Raw genomic sequence first — 21680 nt, forward strand, 5'->3', positions numbered from 1 at the left:
CATTTATTCTAGTCACACGTAATTATTGTATTAATTTATAATAAACTATAATCATTAAGTAATATAATATAATTTTTTGTTAATTAGGATATTAACATATTTTAATATTACATGTTAAATTACTTATAAGTGTAGTAACAATGTTTATTTTGGTTAATTATCTATTTAGGTATATGTTCTATTTAAGTATATTATAAAAAGTTACTCATTCTCTTGTTTATATCATATTTTTCATTTGGGGGCACTAATACTGGAATCTGTTTTCTAGTCCACTTGAACTCGTTTACACTAACACCTAGGGGGGGTTAGTCCCCCAAATGGATTTTTGAAGATCAAAGTTCATGTCCAACATGAAGATCATGTCAGTCATGTACATGAAGATCATCTTCGCACTTGGTGTTAGTATTGACGACTTCATGTGCACTGGAAAATAATTTCCAGTGTTAGTGCCCCAACATGAGAAAAACATAAAAAACAAGAAAATTCTTAAACCCTTACAGTACACTTAATTACAACATAATCCTTAAACCAAATTAGGTAAAACAACCATTATTACTATACGAATAAGTTATTTAATGTATAATTAAATATATTAATATATGTATTAATTTAATTAGATATTTTATTGTACATTAATATGGTAATTACATGAGCCAATGAAATATGCACATGATTAATTAAAAATAATAAATAAATAACGTTATAAATAACAAAAACGAAAGTATTACGTTGAGTTATTAATTTATTAATAACATATGATATACTTTGACCTAAAATAAAATAATTTAAGAGAAAAAATTGATCTAATCATAACTTTAACACACTATATATTTGTACATAATATATTTTATGTATTATTAATTAATAATATATTATCACAAAATTTAAAACTATTGGTTTAATTAACTATAGCAATCGGATAATTATGTCAAAATAATTTATCAAATATTTATTTTAAAAATATTTTAATTATGACTATTAAATCACTATTTTAATATAGTAATTATAAAATAAATATATTAAATAAATAAAAATAATTATTTTTATAAATAAAATTTATAAATTAATGATTTTTATGACGATAGTTTAATTTTTCCTAACTTAGGAAAAATTAAACCATCGTCGTCTTCCTCAGCGGCGAGCCAGCGGGCGACGACGGCGAGTAACACCGATAGAGGCGGTGCTCCGACGGTACACCGAGAGGAAGAAGAGAGGGTGGCTGAGAAGCTCTGCAACAGATGCTCGACCTCCCGTGCTCTACCACGGAGGTCGAGAGGGAGGATGGCCGAGGGAGGGGGGAAGAGAGGAACGCCGAGAGAGAAGAGAGGCAGCGGGCAATGGCGACGGCGGCGAGTAACACCGATAGAGGCGGTGCTCCGACGGTACACCGAGAGGAAGAAGAGAGGGTGGCTGAGAAGCTCTGCAACAGATGCTCGACCTCCCGTGCTCTACCACGGAGGTCGAGAGGGAGGATGGCCGAGGGAGGGGGGAAGAGAGGCCGTCGCCGAGGGAGGAAGGCCTCCCTCCCTCTCGACCTCCGTCGCAGAGCCTCTCGGTTTCCTGTACTCTACAACGGATGTCGAGAGGGAGAGGCCGTAGAGAGGGAGACCAGAGAGAGGGAGACCGGAGAAGGACGGTGGAGACGAGAGAGGGAGCAGAGAGCTCTGGGTTTAGGGAGATGATAGAGCTGCGGGAACGAGAGAGGGGTGCACCAGAGAGAGCCCCGCGCGTGAGTCATGTACATGATTCTCAAAGTCGGGCGGAAAGCACTTTTCGCTGTTTACTCTTGGGACATGAACTCCTGCTTCATGGATGATCATGTACATGACATGAAGTTTGGCACTCCCTAACGACATCAGGACATGAACTGAGTAATACGCATGAAGATCATGTCCTGAGTCATGTTGACTAACCCCCTAAGGATGAGTTGAAGTTGAATCAATTCATTTAAGTTCAATTCAATTCTTCACTTCAATTCAAGTTCATTGTGGACTAACCCCCCCTGAACAAACAATACATCAAAAGGGAGCAAGTAACTCATGCCAAAAGTACATTATTGTTGACTCCCACACTACTTTTGATAATAACAAAAAACTTAATTGAACTAATAACTTAAAAATTCAAATATTTTAGATACTTCACTTTCAAGAACATAGCAAGGTCTAAAACATCAAAGCCAATTTTAAGACCTCAAACACAATTGAAGAATGTCTCTTGAAGAAGCACCCACAAGGAAGAAGACAATGGGAAGATTCGAGTTTAAGCATTATAGACAAATATCTAAACTCAGTCATTTTTTGTAAGAGACCATTCCAAACTTCCTATTCCTTAAGAATATTTGTGAAATCGGAGTTTTAGGTTATAAATTACATATAGACATGTTTAGGATCATCACAAACATCATTTAGAAACATGTTAGAGCTTGTAAAAAAAATTTCTCATATTTTAAAAAGTCTACATTGTTAAACTGGCATTGGAATGATCGATCAACCACTGGTAATGTTCGATCATCCAAAATTGTGTAGCAAATAATATAAAGCATGATTGATAAACCATAGTCAATTGATCGATCATCCACAACATGACCATTTCATGTTATAACATGTGATAGATCATCCCACTTGGATTGATCGATCATTACTGACCAGGTAAGCAAAGTTTTTATAGAATGATCGATCATCCCTCCTAATTGATCAATCAATCATAACCTTGCCAATAAGGGACATAAAACATTATCAATCATAGGAAAATATATTGATTGATCATACTTGCATTACACAGCCAGTGGTAATCTCGATTGTTCGATCATCCACTGAAAATAATTGATCAACTTGATTTTTTTGGACCAACGGTAACATATTGATCGATCAGTCCATCGATTAATAAGTCATTGTTTGACAGAAAAGTAGTCGTCATGATCGATCAATCAAAGTACTGATATTTACAAACAAACAAATAACGTTTAGTTTGAGTTGGGGAAGCTATAAATACCCTACTAAATTGTGTGTAAATGAGTGAGTAAGTGTTTATTGGCATATCTTCAAGCTACTATCCTTTATCTTACAAATTTTCATCAAAACTTCTTTAAAAAGAAAGAGAGAGAGACTCACATACTTTGAAAAACTTTATTCTCTTTCAATCATCCTTGCACTCATCATAGTACAAACTCCTTGATTATTTCACAATGTGCTACAATGGAGGAGGCAGCTTGAATCTCACAAAGAGAAGCATCTCTCCAAGTAAGGGTGTAACTTTTTTCGTTTCTTTTTATGTAATTGTGCAAAGTTTATCTAGAACCTATTACTCTAGATTGAAAGGTGTAACTAGAGCTAGAATCTAGCAACAATCTCTTGGGGAGATTAGCATTGTGTAAAATCATGTATTGAGCTACACGTAGCCATAAACGTTTTTGTAATTTTCCAGTTATTAGCGCTTAATAGTGAAATTTTCCCAAACAAGGTTTTTTGGGTGGTGACTACCACTAATGGAGCATAGATAACAAAAAATCTATTTGTCCATGTAGTATGTGCAAGTTGTTCTTTATGTTGAATTGAATTTATGCATGAATTTTTAATCACATGCACAAGTTATTTTTAATTTGAATATATCAATTCACCCTTCTCTTGAAAAGCCACCTAGGCTAACACATCATTTGACCTAGCAAGAAAAAGAAACAAGTAGCTAGTCCAAAAGAAGTGTAATATAAGACTCTAGGCACTAGGAGGAACTAACTACATCATCCTGAAAAAAAATGAGACATGGAATATAGAAGGAGAAAGGGATCGACCACATCTATAGGAGTCAACCTGTCCACTACATCCTAAATTCCTCCTTCCCCATTCTCTTCCATCTTTCCTCCTTCCTTGCACCACGTAGACAAGCTTTACTGATTTGACTGACCCCGCATGGATTTTAAAGGTTGAAGTCTGATAGTTTGGGAAATAAGTTTGAAATTTTGATATTTAGGTAATTAAATTTTTTAAATCTGATATTTGGATAAAAATCCCTTTTTTTGGGGGGAATATGGAGGCCATATTCTAGTCTCAGATTTTGGTGTCTAGAGTGATCTATTCACGTTTGTAATTCTATGGCGCTTCAGATTTTCCATAGAAAACAGAAAAATATTTATTTCACCCATTTCTTATGATTTCCCATGGCACAAACCCACAATCAGTTTCAGTAAATATATGCTGAACACAATTAAAATCAAGGCAAGTCATACTTGATTTATTTGAGTACAACCAAACTTACACACACAAAGAGAAGGTAAATTACAAGTACAACCACACTGGCAGGTCTAACCACTAGATAGTAAGTGAGGCATTTACTCAGTCAGTATTATTCATCGTCACATTCACACAGTCGTGCTCAAGAAGACACAACACACACAGTAGGCTTATGACATTGCGTCATTCACTTTCTTCCTCCATGCAGGTGGTGGTCCCTGCCTCCTCAGATGTAGTTGTACAGCGACCACCAGGTCCCCCATAGAAGAAATATCTACGAAAGTCAGATGACCCTGTCCCCATGTCTTGAAGCTTATAGCCCGAGGGGCAAGTTTCACTTTTCCTAACATTAGTAGGAATATCCCTTAGCACGAGATTTGGATCGACATACATGATCTTCTTCATGTAAGCAGCCTTTCTATAGCCTTCAGATGGGAAATGGCCGCTACCCATTTGTGGGAAGGTCCTAGTGGAGTCACCAACAACCTCACCTCCCCAGTCAATTCTGTTTGCAGTTTTAACTAAAGTCTTGAAGAGTTTACCAGGCCAATAACCAACCCAGTTGACATTACCGCCGTTAGTTCCATAGTATCCAAGCCACCAACTTGTGGTGCCTTCATCCTGTGAATAGGAATATCCAAAGGTTAATTAGCTTTTGTGAAGAATGTTCCAAATTATGTAAAATAATAAACATCTATTTTTCATAGACCAACCTTAAGTATGATAGTTATAGTAATATAAAAAACTGTAAAACGAGTTGGAAGATAAGCATTATTAGAGAAGTCCTGGTTATTACTATGCTAAAATATTGTTTTTAACCAGAAAGTAGAACGATTGGTACCCAGAATGCTAGAAGTGTCATGTCCACTTGGTTGCCACCATAAGTTGAAATTGTTCTCAAACTCATTCCGGGTGTTATTGTGGAGCTAACTTGTACAAAACCAGGGCACTGTAAATTGTAACATCCGGTTCCATGATAACCATCCGCCTGACAATTGCAAAATAATGTTTGAATCAATTCGTATCAATTGTCAAGAAGTATCTTCTAAAGTAATCCAGGGATGTAATCAGAACTCACCGTCCAATAAATAAACAGGTGAGTTGAACTATCACCTCCGTATAATCCTGGATACACCTGAAAAAAGTACAAAGCAAACAGAAAAACACAATTCACTGGTGTTTTCGTATTTGGTTTGAAGTAACATGGATTCATATTAACCGTGAATTACATTCCATCCAGCCTCGATAGTGTTGATAGTGTTAGACGGGCCATTTGTAACCCACAACTGGGCAAGACTGAATATTTCAGTGGATTTTACTTGAGGTTTCCACAAATTGATTGTAACTTGTGTTCCTTTGTATACACCTCCTGCTAGTCCTGACATACTTTCCACAGCATACTGAAAAATAAAAGTGAAATGTATCGTTAATTTGTATGGAGAATTGTATGAGCTATGCATCAGATCTCGTTTATTCTTGTTGTATACCTTATGTTGAGTAACTTTCAGTCGATCGGGACTGTAACCACTTCGTCCATACTTGTTCATGAGATTCGATACAGAACCAGCTTTTAAGAGATCTTCCATTTGAACTCTCTTAATGGGAACTGTACCCATTGGGCAGCCTCTATCCGCACGCCCAGTCTTCATCGTGATGTACTCTGAAGGTTCGGCATTTACCCAATCAGGGATGGAAGCAGGTTCCATCTGTTTAATCAATTCGAAATTAGTGTAGTAGTATTACAGAAGACAATGAAACTGAAAGAAAGATGACTATGAATGGAAATCCTCACATGAACTGTTTGGTTTCGGAGTGCTGGATGATCAAAGGCTGGTTGTTTGTTTATATCGACGCAATCAAAGATATCCCCTTCTTCAGTCTGTTTCAAAAGAATCAAAACAACCGCTTTGATTAGTATTACAAATATTTTAGCCCTGCAATAGTAATAGTTCAGAATAAGAGAATATATTCACCTCAATAGTCTTCTCTCCTGGTCTGTTTATAAACCTGAGATAATTCTTCATCTCAAGAAACTCTTCTACTGAGATCTCATTGGCATTACAAGAGACGAAACAAATCACAAAGCATACCAACAAGGCTAGACGGAAACTGATACTCACAGGACCAGCCATTGGATAGAATGATCAACAAACTGAGAAAACTTCTTTTTTTCCTGTAAATTGTCAACACACGGTCGATGTTAATGACACCCAAACTGCTTTCCATTTAGAAATCTTTATAAAAATAACTGCTGTGTACTAGCAATGGACTGGTTCCTTCTACTAAAAAACAAAGGTGAAAGAGACCCATTTGTATGGAGATGACTTCGACCAATCCAATGCTATTACATATGTACTAAGCAAATCAAACACAATCTTTAAAGCCAGAAATACTTTTCGACTGCGTCCCTGCACTTACCAGGCTACTGTGCACTTGGATGTTTCTCTGATGGCTTCTGAATCATGCACTTCGATCTATTTATAATCAGAGGAATCCTGCCTCTCGGTCATTAAAATGACGCATGGTAGTGTATCGATTATTGTTTGTTGACATTCAGTAGAAAACGTTTTTAATTCCTTACCGAGGGGAGAGAAACTTATCAGAAACTGAGAAACTTATGAAGGAAGAAGCCTTTGTCCGGTCATATGTCGCCCTCTGAGACAAGTAAATATACAAGTGACACTAACCATGGTAGTGTATCGATTATTGTTTGTTGATCTTCTCTGGAAACGTTTTTAACTCCTTACAAAGGGGAGAGAAACTGCTCAGAAACTGAGAAACAAATGAAGGAAGAAGTCTATGTCCGGTCAAATGTCGCCCTCTGAGACAAGTAAATATACAAGTGACACTAACCTACTGGCTGTTCAAATTCTTTTAACATAATCGAGCCTAATTATTGAGTCTAAACAACTGTGATAATCTTAAAATAAAATAAATAGAATGAAAGCTTATCCAATCACATGTTACCGTGCACGTCTACTCCAGAAGGACCAGAACATCGAACGCCAAAGACTTCTATTGAAGTAAACATAAACTATTGAAGGTTATCTAAGCCCAAGTTGCTTTGAGTATGTCAACGACGACTAATGAGATTTTGAACTATTTAGCAGGTCATCTGTGAAAATATAACATGTACGAAACCCTTTAAAATTTACATAAGTACTTTACATGCTTGCTGTCATCAGGTTATCTCTTTCTTTAATAGGAATATCAAAATTTCCTGTACTGCAGAGATAACGATCAAGCATAAATAATTCATAGCCTTTTGTGGGATTTCGTAGCATCCAAAGGATCATGTAGCTCAATTTAGTTTACAATTTTTCTGCAGATGAAGTGGGTTTCCAGGAAATAGCATTTGTCTGCATCTCTAGTTAACATGCATGCTACAGACCTGAATCAGTCATTTGTTAAAACTTAACAACTAGAGTGAAGGCTTATCCTGTTGTTCTTCTATTCATTCAGACACTAAGGGGGGGGTTAGTCCACAATGAAGTGGAATGAATTCCCCCCGCATTACTTAGTTCATTAAAAAATAGCGTTAGTGTAGAAAGACTTGAATTGAAGTGAGATTACACTATTTCATTCGCTCAGGCAAAAACGGGGAAAAGCTGTTTCCTACCTATTTTGCGAATCATCAGCTTTCCACGCACGTTGCTTCTCCCCCCCCCCCCCCCCCCGCCCCCATCGGCCGTGCTCCCTGTGCCCCCACCTCCGTCGCAGAGCACGAGAGGTCAAGCCTCTGTCGCAGAGCCACTCGGCCTCCCTCTCTTTCCGCCCCCCTCTTCCTTCCTCCCTCTCTCGACCTCCGTCGCAAAGCATGGGAGGCCAGAGCCCCTCGGCCTCTCTTCTCTCTCGGCCTCCCTATTTTCTCCCTCTCGGCGTACGATTGGAGCGTCGCCGTTGCCAAGCCCGCCGCAGAGGAAGACGAAGACGATGTTTAATTTTTCCTAAGTTAGGAAAAATTAAACCATCGTCATAAGTGATTTAATTATCCAATTAATTAAACCATTATTTTTTATTTTTTGTTAATATATTATTAATTAATAATATTTAAAATGTATATTAAGTTATTGATAAATTAATATATTTATTTATTTATTATGTATTTTTTATTTTTTATTAAAATAGTGAGTTTTAATGTTAAAATATATCTTATGTTATTACAGAATAATTTATTTATTTATTATATTCACTTATGTTATTTTTAACTTTTTTATTTATTTTAAATAATTTATTCTAGTCACACGTAATTAGTATATTAATTTATAATAAACTATAATCATTAATTGGTTTAATTATCCAATTGTTATAATTAATTAAACCATTAGGTTTATTTATTATGTTCTTTTGTGCTATTTTTTATTTTTTATTAATTTTGTATAATTTATTCTAGTCACACATAATTATTGTTTTAATTTATAATAAATTATAATCATTAAATAATATAATATAGCTTTTCATTAATTAGGATATTAATATATTCTAATACTACACGTCAAATCACTTATAAGTGTAGTAACCATGTTTATTTTTGTTAATTATATATTTAGATATATGTTCTATTTAAGTATATTATAAAATGTTACTTATTCTTTTTTTTATATCATATTTTTCATTTGGGGGCACTAACACTGGAATGTATTTTCTAGACACTTGAACTCGTCTATACTAACACCCAAACATGAGTTGAAGTTGAATCAATTCATTTTACTTCAATTCAATTCTTCACTTCAATTCAAGTTCATTGTGGACTAACCCCCCCTAAGACTTTTAGAGAAGTAAAGGGCTGGTGACTTCTAGTTGCTGTAGTTTATAAAGAAAATCTTCTACATAGACTATACTCGATCTTTCATTCTGCATACAAGAAAACTTGTCGAAAACCAGTCTTAATCAGGTTTTAATTCTCTGAATGAATGGAGATGCAATTTGCCTTAACTGAATTGGTCAACCATGTACAAGTGTTTGTTCATTTCTGCTCTTTTATGTAATAGAATATAATTCCAAAAACGAATATTAATGCCTAGCATCTTAGGAGGCATATTATCAACATCATTCATCTAAATCGTCTGAGAACAAAGAAATAAATCTCCCATACGGAGGCTTAGTGAACAAAGGACGACAGCGAACAAGTTCATCTTCATCTCCAAGATGAACTTCATGTCATTCATCTACATGAATTTCATCTTCGCACTTGGCGTTAGTGTAGACGACTTCATGTGCACTGGAAAATAATTTCCAGTGTTAGTGCCCTAACATGAGAAAAACATATAAAACAAGAGAATCCCTAAACCCTTACAGTATACTTAATTAGAACATAATCCTTAAACCCCAAATTAGGTAAAACACGCAATATGACTACACGAATAAGTTATTTAATGTATAATTAAAATATATTAATATATTTATTAATTGAATTAGCTATTATATTATTTAATGATTGCATTATATTGTGCATTAATACAGTAATTAGGTAAGCCAATGCCAGCAAATTAGGATTTGCTAGTTGAACCTCTGACCAAAAAAAAAAAAAAATTGTTGAAAGAGTTCACTGGTGCATTTTCGATACTATAGATTCGACAAGAGAATTTAAGAATTTTTTGGTAGAGTTTTTGTTGAAAACTCTACCCATCAAAGTAAATTTCATTGAAAAAATCCAAAATCTCTTCCTAGGAAGTTCATTTTTCATTGGAAAATAGTCAAAAACTCTTCCAACAAAATTCATCTTTCCAAGGAAAAGTTTTGAATATTTTCCCACAAAATGATGAATTTCATGGGTAGAAAAAAAATTAATTTTTTTATTATGTTTTGATTTTTACCCTATAAAACACATATAATATGAAAATGTAAAGATCTAATACTCAAAAATAGTTTAAAAATAATTATATTTCAAATAACAAATGTACACACACACATACACATACACATACACACACACACACACACACACACACACACACACACACACACACACACACACACACATATATATATATACAAATAAAAAAATATACATCTAAAATGAAGTAATATGTATATCATCGAGGGGAGGATCCAAGGAATGAATCTCATGCTTTGCATGCAATAGTAGAAAAAAGTGAGGCATCTCTTCATTCTGAGACTACATAACATTTATTTAATGCTTATACTACTCTCTTAGAGACCTCACATGCTTCCTTAGTCTGGCAATGAATTTCTCTCAATGCTCCTAAGTTAGGCGAACATTATCCCTCAATTGCTCTTGAGTTTGGTTCAATGACTCCCAAGCTTAGAGCAACTCATCCTCAAGCTATGATCCTCAAGCTATCTAGGGAATAGGTGGCCAAGCTAAACCCAACCCCTTGATGTAAGTAGACCTGGGACTATGTATACACTGCACTACTTCATGCTCATCTATTAGCTCACCAGCCTCTTCTACTCTCACACCAACTATTACATGACATCCTATTAAAGATAAAATAACATAATTATAATATTACTCTCCTCTAGAATAAAACATATGAATAAATGAATGTTAAAATTATAATTATATTACATATTGTTCCTTGGGTCATTTAGTCCATCCATGATACAATTGATGGGTAATCCTGAATTGTTCAATCTAAGAAATATTCTCACCATAAAAACTTAAACATAGAAAATTACATTGACAATAAAATATAGTTCAAACTCAATACATACCATCTCCTTTCAAATGTGCATGTATGACAACTATTCTACAGTATGTTGAACCATTTTATTTTCTAACATTTTTTACTTGTACTCAGGAATGCCTCTAACCATGGAGCTTAGTGATAAACATACCAACGTCTCTCATGTTAAAATTAGCAAGACTGAATCTACTGGATTTCAAGGATAAAATCAAGCAAGGTCCTTTCCCCCTCCTAACACACGTTTTCCCTGCGTTGCACTCATGGCTCTACTCTCCCTCTTTTTCCTCTATTTTTATCATATTCGTTAAACTCTTGGACACTACCTATGTACTCTAACGAGATCAATGGATTTAGGTCCTTTGCTCTCAAAATCTCTCCTCCCATGTGGATGGATATTAAAATGTTCCCCCTCTATTTCCCTCATTCGATATTCTCCATTCCAAATCCTTATTTTCAGACATGGGTGAGACTACGGGTGGCATCGAACCGAGCCGGTTCATGAGCGGCTCGAGCTCAGCTCAGTTCCAGCTCGGTTTGATTCGGTTTATTTGGATCTCGAACCTAGTTCGGTCAAATAAATTATATATAAAATTATGCATACATTTTAAAAAAAGAATGATAAGTGAGGTTAAGGATTGAATCTCGATAATGGATTAGAACGCACTAATATTAATATTTTTTATCCCAAATATTGTTTAGTTTATTTTGTAATTTCTGAATCTGGTCATAAATTTACTATGGCCTCCTTAGTACCCTTGGTTGAAATTTTATATTCTAGAAAAAACTATAAATGTTTTTTCCTAGGATACATATTTTCAAAAAAAATATTTAAATAAAATCCTATTACTATTAGTGACTTACTAGAAAATTACAAGAAATATTTTAAAATTTTCTTAGGAAAGTTAAATGGACCTCTTATTGCCTCTTCCAGAGAAATAAATAAAAATTAATAATTATTTTAATATATTACTATACTTACAAATAAATTTTTAATCAAATAAAATGTCAAACACAAAATTTCTATGAAAATTACCTCATGCTAAAAGTATTACAGTATCAACTGTCAAATACTTATTCAAAAATTTTCTATACATTTTTCGAGCCCATCTTGGCTGGAAAATCTTACTAAGAAAATTATATGATTTTTTTAATAAAAATTTCCAATTAGAAAAATATTTCCAAAAAACATGAGGCACTAATAGTCCCCAGATACGTATTTCTACTAAAAATGTCTTTTCAACATGTCTTTAAAAAACCACTAATATGGAATCGTTTTTAATAAATTTTTATTACCAATATTACAAATTTTTTTGTATGTCATGAAATTTATCTTTGTGATGGGTCAATTAAATTGAAAGGGTATTCTAGAAGAGTCTTATTTAATTGATAATCCATATTAATAATTGAGTCTCAATTAATAGGATCAAGTTCATCTCCTTTACATATTGCTCCCTACTTTCATCTAGTTTCGACCTTTCGGCTCACAAGTCACAAATACTTGAAATACACTCTAAGTTATGAACAAAAAAAACTTTCAAATTGAGAACAAGATTTAAGTACATAGCTCAATTGTACAAGAAAATATTAACAAAATATTTCTCATGAATAAAAATATCTTTTTTATAAAATAGTTTATATTTATTTTCCTCAATTTTCACTTTAATTGTATTTTAATTCACTTAAAAATATTAAATATATATTTAAAAATTTTCCTTCACTCTTCTCCTCTTCTTGCTATTTGTTTCCTTTTCCTTTTGTCCTTCAACTCTCATTTATTTTTCTTTTCCTTTTTCCCTCTCCTCCATTTTTTTCATTTTCCTTTTTCCTTATTCTCCCATTTTTCTTTTTTTTCTTCCCTTATTTTTTATTTATATTTTTTATAAAATATTTTATATTTATTTTCCTCATTTTCATTTTAATTATAATTTTAATTTATTTAAAATTTTTAAATATATTTTTTAATTTTAATTTTTTCCTTTAATCATCTCCTCTTCTTGCTATGTGTTTCCTTTTCTTTTTGTCTTTCAACTCTTATTTATTTTTATTTTCCTTTTTCCATCTCCTCCTTTTTTTTCATTTTCCTTTTTTCTTTATTCTCCTATTTTTTCATTTTTTTCTTCCCTTATATTTTCTTTATATTTTTATAAAATATTTTATATTTATTTCCTCATTTTCTATTTAATTAAAATTTTAATTTATTTTAAAATTTTAAATATATATTTTAATATTTTCCTTCACTCTTCTCCTCTTCTTGCTATTTGTTTCCTTTTCCTTTTGTCCTTCAACGCTAATTTATTTTTCTTTTCTTTTTTCCCTCTCCTCCTTTTTATCATTTTCCTTTTTTTCCTTATTCTAATGTTTTTCCTTTTTTTCTTCCATTATTTTTTATTTTTATTTTTATAAAATAGTTTATATTTATTTCACTCATTTTTCACTTTAATTAAAATTTTAGTTCATTTTAAATTTTAATTTATATTTTAATTTTAATTTTTTCCTTTAATCTTCTCTTCTTCCTGCTATTTGTTTTCTTTTCATTTTGTCTTTCAACTTTTATTTATTTTTATTTTCCTTTTTCCCTCTCCTCCTTTTTTTTATTTTCCTTTTTTCCTTATTCTCCCATTTTTTCCCTTATTTTTTATTTATATTTTTATAAAATAGATTATATTTATTTTCTCATTTTCAATTTAATAATATTTTTAATTCATTTTAAAATTTTAAATATATATTTTAATTTTTTCCTTCAGTCTTCTCCTCTTCTTGCTATTTGTTTCCTTTTCTTTTTATCCTTCAACTCTTATTTATTTTTCTTTTCCTTTTTCTGTCTCCTCTATTTTTTTCATTTTCCTTTTTTCCCTTATTCTAATATTTTTCAATTTTTATTCCCTTATTTTTTATTTATATATTTTTAAAATATTTTATATTTATTTCCTTCATTTTTTACTTTAATTTTAATTTTAATTCATTTTAAAATTTCAAATATAATTTTAAATTTTAAATTTTTTCCTTTAATCGTCTCCTTTCCTGCTATTTGTTTTCTTTTTCTTTTGTATTACAACTGTTATTTACTTTTCTTTTCCTTTTTCCCTCTCCTCCTTTTTTTTCCTTATTTTTTCTTCATATTTTTATAAAATATTTTATATTTATTTCCTCATTTTCCCGTTAATCATATTTTTAAATCATTTTAAATATATATTTTAATTTTTTCCTTCACTCTTCTCCTCTTCTTGCTATTTGTTTCCTTTTTCCTTTTGTCTTTCAACTCTTATTTATTTTTATTTTCTGTTTTTTCCTCCCCTCCTTTTTTTTCCTTTCTCTCCCATTTTTTCCTTTTTTCTTCCCTTATTTTTTTCTTTATGCCCTTCCTTTTCCTTTTATTTTTTCCATCCCCTCCTCATTAGAGGCTTATTAGTCTCACATAGGTAACAAGAAGAGAATTGCATGAGAGTAGGGCTTATAAAACTCTAGATAGAAGGATGGCAAAATGCACTTACCTAGGCGGGGTGAATCGGTGATGAGTTTCGACTCTGCAAGTTGAAACTTGAAGACATCTAGTCTTGTTCCCAGCTCGCACCTCTTGGGTCTCGTTAAGTTAACAAACTGAATCATGGTTCGGTCGAGCTCGACTCGTTAATTTAAACGAGCGAGTTCAAGATCCATAAAAATCGAATCGAGCCAGAATTGAGCCGAGCTCAAGCGGCTCGCGAACCAGCTCGGTTCGATGCTACCCCTAAATGTCGTCATCGCTTTGATCAGAGTTATGGGTTGTATGCATTTCCCTATAAGGAGCGAGCACTCTCTAGAACCTTATTTTCTCTTGCAGAAATTTGGCATAATGGATTGGGACATGATCTCTCTAAGCGCTTCTTAAATAGTTCAATTAATAAATAATCAAATGGGTGAAAGCCATAATTTACCTTTTCTCTTTAAGCACTAAAATTGCTCAACTTGGATGTTATTCATAGTGATGTGTGGGGATCCACCCCTACATCCTCGATAGAAGGTTTTTGTTATTACATAACTGTTCTTGATGAATTCTCCACATCTACTTAGTTTTATGCTTTGAAACTTAAATTAGAAGTTTTCTCTATGTTTTTATGTAAATTTGAGGCTATGGTAGAGCTTCAGTTTGAATGAAAAATAATAAAATAATTCAATGTGATAACGGTGGAGAATATCTCTCCAAGGTTTTCTTAACACCTCTAGAATTATTAGATGTGTTCCCTGCACTTGTACTCCAAAACAAAATAGAGTGGTGGAAAGAAAACTAAAACCACTTTAGCAATATGGTTTCACAGTAATTAGTTCACTCCTACCTTATGGGTTCATGCATGTTGCACTATTTTCTACTGAATTTATAGACATCCCACTGAAGTTCTTCTGGGTAATTCTCCATTTGTTACTTTAGATTTGGACAACATTCATTAGATGACAAAATGGGGCACATCATTCTATGATTATATTAATGAACATCATTTTCCTTGTTTTATATTAAGGCCTGAGAAGTTTAGTCAAGAGATCCCTTAATCACAACAATCAGTGCTCTATCACATGTTTCTCGTCCAGTTTTGAATAGAAGATTAAGAAAATTGAATAATCATAATTTAAACAGAAAACTCCAATGGTGTCCAGCAGTAAATGCACATACAAACACAACAGTCCACACTGAAGATAAATAAATGCGTCAATGGTGCAGTTATCAAAGTTACAGCAAAAGAATCCGGTTCCAGCGTAACCGTAGCTGATGCAATTGATTGTTCATAATAATCTTTTCCGTCATTTTGGTGGCGACAGCTTTGTTCTATATACAGTTTCGTTGACAAATTGTATATGTCGTGTCCATTCAGATGATCATCCCACAGAAAGGCAGGTATTTGTGTGGTCGATAAGCGTTCTGGATCATTAAATACAGGAGCCTTCGCTGTATCTTTTGTTTATCGAGGCAGCCATGGAAATAGGAATGCTTCTGCCGCCCCAGCAAGCAATGGTTGGGCTCTTAGCCTTTGTACTGGCTTTTAGTCTCTGGAAATCATGGTCCGGAGGTAGGAAGCCTGAAGCCGTTTCTGCACCTCCGGAAGTCCCCGGAAGATGGCCGCTGATAGGTCACCTCCATAAGCTCATTGGTAACCGACGGCCTCTCGCTGGAACGCTTGGAGACCTTGCTGATAAGCACGGTCCCCTGGTCACAATTTGGATTGGCGTTCACCGAGCTGTACTGGTGAGCAGTTCCGAAATGGCTAAACAATGCTTCACAACCAATGACAAAGTTCTTGCAACTCGCCCATTGACGGCTGCCGGCAAGTATCTGGGTTACAATTATGCGATATTTGGGTTCACACCGTATGGCCCCTTCTGGCGTGAGATCCGTAAAATTGCCACTCTGGAGCTTCTCTCAAACCGTCAGCTAGAGCTGCTCAAGCACGTCCGCTCCACAGAGGTTGATTTGTCCATAAAAGGCTTGTACAAACAGTGGATTGAAAACAAGAAAGACCCCATCAAAGTTGAGATGAAGGAGTGGTTTGGGGACTTGACTTTCAACAACGTAGTGATGACAGTCGTCGGCAAGAGATACTTCGGCACGAACGTGGCAGAAGACGAGAGCGAGGCGCGGAAGTGCCGTCAAGCCATCCTTGATTTATTTGTCCAAAGCGGGAATCCCATTCCATCTGATGCGATTCCTGTACTTGAGAGGTTTGATATAGGGGGTCATATACGTGCCATGAAGAAGACATCCAAAGAGCTAGACTCGTTATGTTCAGCTTGGTTGAAGGAGCATCGACTCCGGAGGCTCGTTGGTAAGCATGGACCTGATCAAGATTTTCTTGACGTGTTGTTGACGATACTGGATGAATCCCACTTACCCGATTACGATCCAGATACAATCATAAAGGCAACTTGCTTAGTAAGTCTAAGTTCCTTTATCCATCAAACTCATTTATGGGATTTGGTTTTGTATTCTTTGAGCATAAATTCATTTAGATTGAACTGTACTTCTCTTCTATCTACAGACAATGATCCTTGCTGGGACAGACACAACTTTCGTTACCCTGACTTGGGCTCTCTCCCTGCTATTGAACAATCGTCATGCTTTAAAGAAAGCTCAAGAGGAGCTGGATTCCCAAGTCGGCAAAGACAGAAAGGTAAATGAATCAGATATCAAGAACCTGCCGTACCTGCACTCCATTGTGAAGGAGACATTACGGCTTTACCCAGCAGCTCCACTTGCAGTACCACATGAAGCCATGGAAGACTGTTCTGTAGGTGGATATAAAATTCCATCCGGAACGCGGATAATGGTGAATATATGGAAGATACAAAGAGACCCACATATCTGGACTGACCCCCTCAAGTTCTTGCCAGAGAGATTTGTCACTACAAATGCGGATGTCGATCTAAAAGGACAGCACTTTGAACTCATCCCATTTGGGTCAGGTCGACGAATGTGTCCAGGAGTCACTTTTGCACTCCAGTTTCTGCACTTAACACTTGCTCGTCTCCTACATGGGTTTGAGATAGAGACGACATTTGATGAACCAGTAGATATGACTGAAACTGCGGGATTAACAAATCCCAAAGCAACTCCTCTTGAAGTTCTTTTGAGTCCACGTCTTCCGGGTGATCTTTATCTGTAGTGAACATTATGGAATGATGAATTTTAATTTGAAGTTCCTGTGGCTATATCTGATGTCCTGTGTTGCTCTATCAAAAATAAATAAATTTGTTGTGATTTCTCTGTGTATAGAGAATGCTATTCTTGAATTTTACCAAAATACCGGTTTGAAACAACTTATTTATGAAAATAATGAAGATCCTAAATTATTTACAAAACTACCGAACTTTGACCGGTCCACTGTATATGTGGACAGTCAAAGGCGACACGTAAGCTTTGACTGCTTACGCATCGCCCCGTCATCGGAGCGATGTTGTAGATGGATACATAGGATGCCATGTCAATATTATTGACACGTCATCTGCCACATCATTATATAATAAAATTTTGAATAAATTAAAAAAAATTAAAAAATCAAATACACTTTTTATTACCTTATATTTAAAATAAAAAATTATTTAAAATTATTTAATAAAAAATTAAAAAATTAACTCTTACTTATTTAACACCATTTAATATCAATTAAATATTTATTAATTAAAAAATTATCGTTACACTTTTTATTTCTTCATATTTTAAAAAATAAAATAAAATAAGTAAATTAATTAGTTTTAAAATATTTATAAATTTAAAAAAATTTAGAGTTTAAAATACAATTTATTTGTATAATTTTTATCACCTTATTTAAAAAATAATAATATTTAAAAAATTTAAATATTTATAAATAGAAAAAATCTAACTTTTACCCATTTATTATGGATTTAAAATATTTCTTTTGTCCCTGTCATATGGGCCACGTAAGCACCCGCCACGTCAGCCCTCACATATATTTTTAAATCTAATCTCTTCCACGATCTTTCTCCTCTCTCCTCTCGTCGCTCCCCTGCTGCCGCTTCTCTACCTTGGCCTCGGCTTCGCCCCTGCTGCCGCCGCTCGGCCTCACCCTCGATGCCCCCCTCTCAACCGTTCTCTCTTCGTCTCAGCCTCATCTCTCGTTCTTCATCTCCGTTACCCTCTGTTCATCCTCTCGCCGCCCCTTCTCTCAAAACGTTCTCTTCTCCGTTCCCCTCTGTTAATCCTCTCGCCGTCCTGTCGCCGCCCCTTCTCTCAAAACCTACTCTGTTAATCCTCTCGCCGCCCCTTCTCTCAAAACCTAGGAGGGTGATTTTTTAGGGTTTTTGTTAATTGAATCGAATTATTGTATTTAATTATAATGTTGATTTGAATTTAGGTGTGTAATTACTGTATTGATTTTTTTGTGTTTTACTGTTTAATTTCTTATTTTATGATAATGAAATTTTTGCCAAATTAAAATTATCGTAAAGTTTTGTAAGATTTTTAAATAAATAATATATTTTTTATTAATTTATAATTTTGTAAATAAGGTGATAAAAAGTATACAAATAAATTATATTTTTAAACACTAAAACAATTTTTTTGTATATATTTTTTAATTTATAAATATTTTAAATGGATAATGTATGAGTAAGACTTAAGAGTAAATTTTTTTTTATTTATAAATATTTTAAATGGATAATAAATTGGTAAGACTTAAGAGTAAATTTTTTTCTATTTATAAATATTTTAAATAGATAAAAGACTTAAAAGTAAAAAAAAATTATAAATATTTTAAATCCATAGTAAATGGGTAAGAGTTAGATTATTTCTATTTATAAATATTTTAAATTTATAAATATTATTATTTTGTAAATAAGATGATAAAAAATATATAAATAAATTGTATTTTTAAACTCTAAAATAACTTTTTTGTATATTATTTTAAAATTTTAAATATTTTAAATAGATAATATATGGGTAAGACTTAAGAGTAAGATTTTTTAAATTTATAAATATTTTAAATCCATAATAAATGGGTAAGAGTTAGATTTTTTCTATTTATAAATATTTAAAAATTTTAAATATTATTATTTTGTAAATAAGGTGATAAAAAGTATACAAATAAATTGTATTTTTAAACTCTAAAATATTTTTTTTAATTTATAAATATTTTAAAACTAATTAATTTACTTATTTTATTTTATTTTTTAAAATATGAAGAAATAAAAAGTGTAACGATAATTTTTTTAATTAATAAATATTTTAATTGATATTAAATGGTGTTAAATAAGTAAAAGTTAATTTTTTAATTGTTTATTAAAAAAATTAAATCATTTTTTATTTTAGATATAAGGTAATAAAAAGTGTATTTGATTTTTTAATTTTTTTTAATTTATTCAAAAATTTTATCATATAATGACGTGGCAGATGACATGTCAATAGTAATGACATGGCATCCTATGTGTTTATCTACAACATCGCTCTGATGACGGGGCGATGCATAAGCAGTCAAAGCTTACGTGTCGCCTTTGACTGTCCACATATACAGTGGACCGGTCAAAGTTCGGTAGTTTTGTAAATAATTTGAGATCTTCGTTATTTTCATAAATAAGTTGTTTCAAACCGGTATTTTGGTAAAATTCCCTTCTCTTTAATATATAATGTATGTAATGCAAATTAAACTCTAATTGAACTGACCACCATAATTTTGTCTGAAGCTTTGGTCTGAAAAATCTCAAACACAAGTTAATAAAACAAAGTTTAAACTACTAGAATTTAAAAATACAAATTCGCATAACTATAAGTTTTGTCCTCTCCTTTTTTTCACTTTTGCTTTTGATTTTGTCAAAGAAAATTTGTGAGTAAAGCAGATGTTATTGAGCCAGAGCGTGGGAATTCGATTCAAAAGAAAGATAGATGAGAAAAGGAGCCGGGAGGAAATGGGATTTTCTTGTGGAGGGATTGATAGAGATAACAGATAACAATTATTTGTAATCTCAAAGATGTCAATTATCATGTAATCTTACCAATGATACTTATCAAGTAATCCTATCGACAACACTTATCTTGTAATTTTATCCATTTGTAACCTATAAATACCTGTGATTCATGAATGTAAAGCATGGCAAAATATTTCTTCTTCCTTCCAATTCTTCTACATGGGTATCAAAGCGACCGATCTATCTAAATCCACTATTCCGTTGTTGAAGAACCAGAGCTGCAGCTCTATATCCCTCCCTCTATGCAACTCTCGACTCTTTCTCCTCTCAGTCATCAATGTGAATGACTTGTCGTAGACTTGTGCTCATCCCTACAACAGCGCGTCTCGCCACTAGTGACCCATTGGTGCAACCTCTTCTAGCTCTCGTCTGAATCGCCAAAACTATCGACAACAAATGACCCAACTTTGACAGAGCCTCAGAAATCCGCAACTGAGCCATCAGCTCAGCCTTCTGACACCATGCACCAGTAGTCCCATCGATTTTCACCATCATCATCGAGGGTCAGCCGTCTTGCAACTAGAACCCCTCTTCCTTGTCTTCTAGAAGCACCACTATCACCCAAAGCAGTCACCGTTGCCTAAGCCACAACCTGCCGCCATTTATGTCACCATCGACCTCGTCATCTTAAAAGAACCAAGCATGGGAGACCTAAGTCTAGGGGAAGAAATTAATCCCCCATAAGCAGCGTGCAAACTCACACGTGCGAATTTTGCACTAGTGAAGGAAAAAAAAAAGAAAAAAAGAGAGAAATGAGCTTCTTGCACTCAACTCTACTTCGATGGTCTTCTAATTGTTCAAAAGGAACTTATTCTTTCCTTATCATCCGAGTCTGTGCTCATGGCTGATGATCGACCCTAACCCCAAACCTACTTCGGATGCTACTAGTGATGTCTTGCACAAGCACACATTGTCCCACAATGTTCTATCTTTCGTCAGATGTATCGATAATTGTCACCACCGCCAGCTCCTCACCTAGCTTCTCAATTGCAACAACACTCTTCAACACAATGGCAACCACGATCATATCTTGCAACCGCCACCTCTTCTGTTGATTCTACTTGGCTCCTGGATAGTCACACATCACACTATGTTACATCTGACTTGAACAATCCCCATGTTCACACTCCTGATGATGGCATTGATGACATTGTGATTGGTGATGGCACAAATCTCCCTATTACACATACCGATTCCAAATCTCTCTCTACACCCTCCCGCACATTTTCTTAAATAATATTCTGTGTGTTCCTACCGTGCAAAAGAATCTTATTTCTATCTCTCAATTCTAACAATCTAATCATACTTAAATTGAATTGTTACCTACTTTTCTTGTAAATGATCTTCGCACGGAGGCAAC

General features: G+C 33.8%; 2 protein-coding genes across 2 annotated transcripts; one reads left to right on the forward strand and one right to left on the reverse strand.

Moving 5' to 3' along the window:
- Positions 1-4409: 4409 nt before the first annotated feature.
- Positions 4410-6358, reverse strand: LOC137952075 (protein neprosin-like). Its single transcript, XM_068799144.1, has 7 exons — positions 6200-6358; positions 6019-6105; positions 5714-5932; positions 5456-5626; positions 5305-5361; positions 5068-5214; positions 4410-4847 (listed from the first exon to the last, which is right to left on the reverse strand). Exons 1-7 carry the CDS (start codon positions 6356-6358, stop codon positions 4410-4412), a joined length of 1278 nt encoding a protein of 425 aa, XP_068655245.1.
- Positions 6359-15821: 9463 nt separating this feature from the next.
- On the forward strand, positions 15822-17505 carry LOC137952076 (cytochrome P450 CYP82D47-like). The gene is made up of 2 exons (XM_068799145.1): positions 15822-16775; positions 16882-17505. Exons 1-2 carry the CDS (start codon positions 15822-15824, stop codon positions 17503-17505), a joined length of 1578 nt encoding a protein of 525 aa, XP_068655246.1.
- The last annotated feature ends 4175 nt before the right edge of the window (positions 17506-21680 follow it).

The sequence above is a fragment of the Aristolochia californica genome, unplaced genomic scaffold (assembly GCF_029961685.1).
Source record: "Aristolochia californica isolate CCGP_79_NKW_82.1479 unplaced genomic scaffold, dmAriCali1.0.hap1 SCAF_15, whole genome shotgun sequence".
NCBI lineage: Eukaryota > Viridiplantae > Streptophyta > Magnoliopsida > Piperales > Aristolochiaceae > Aristolochia > Aristolochia californica.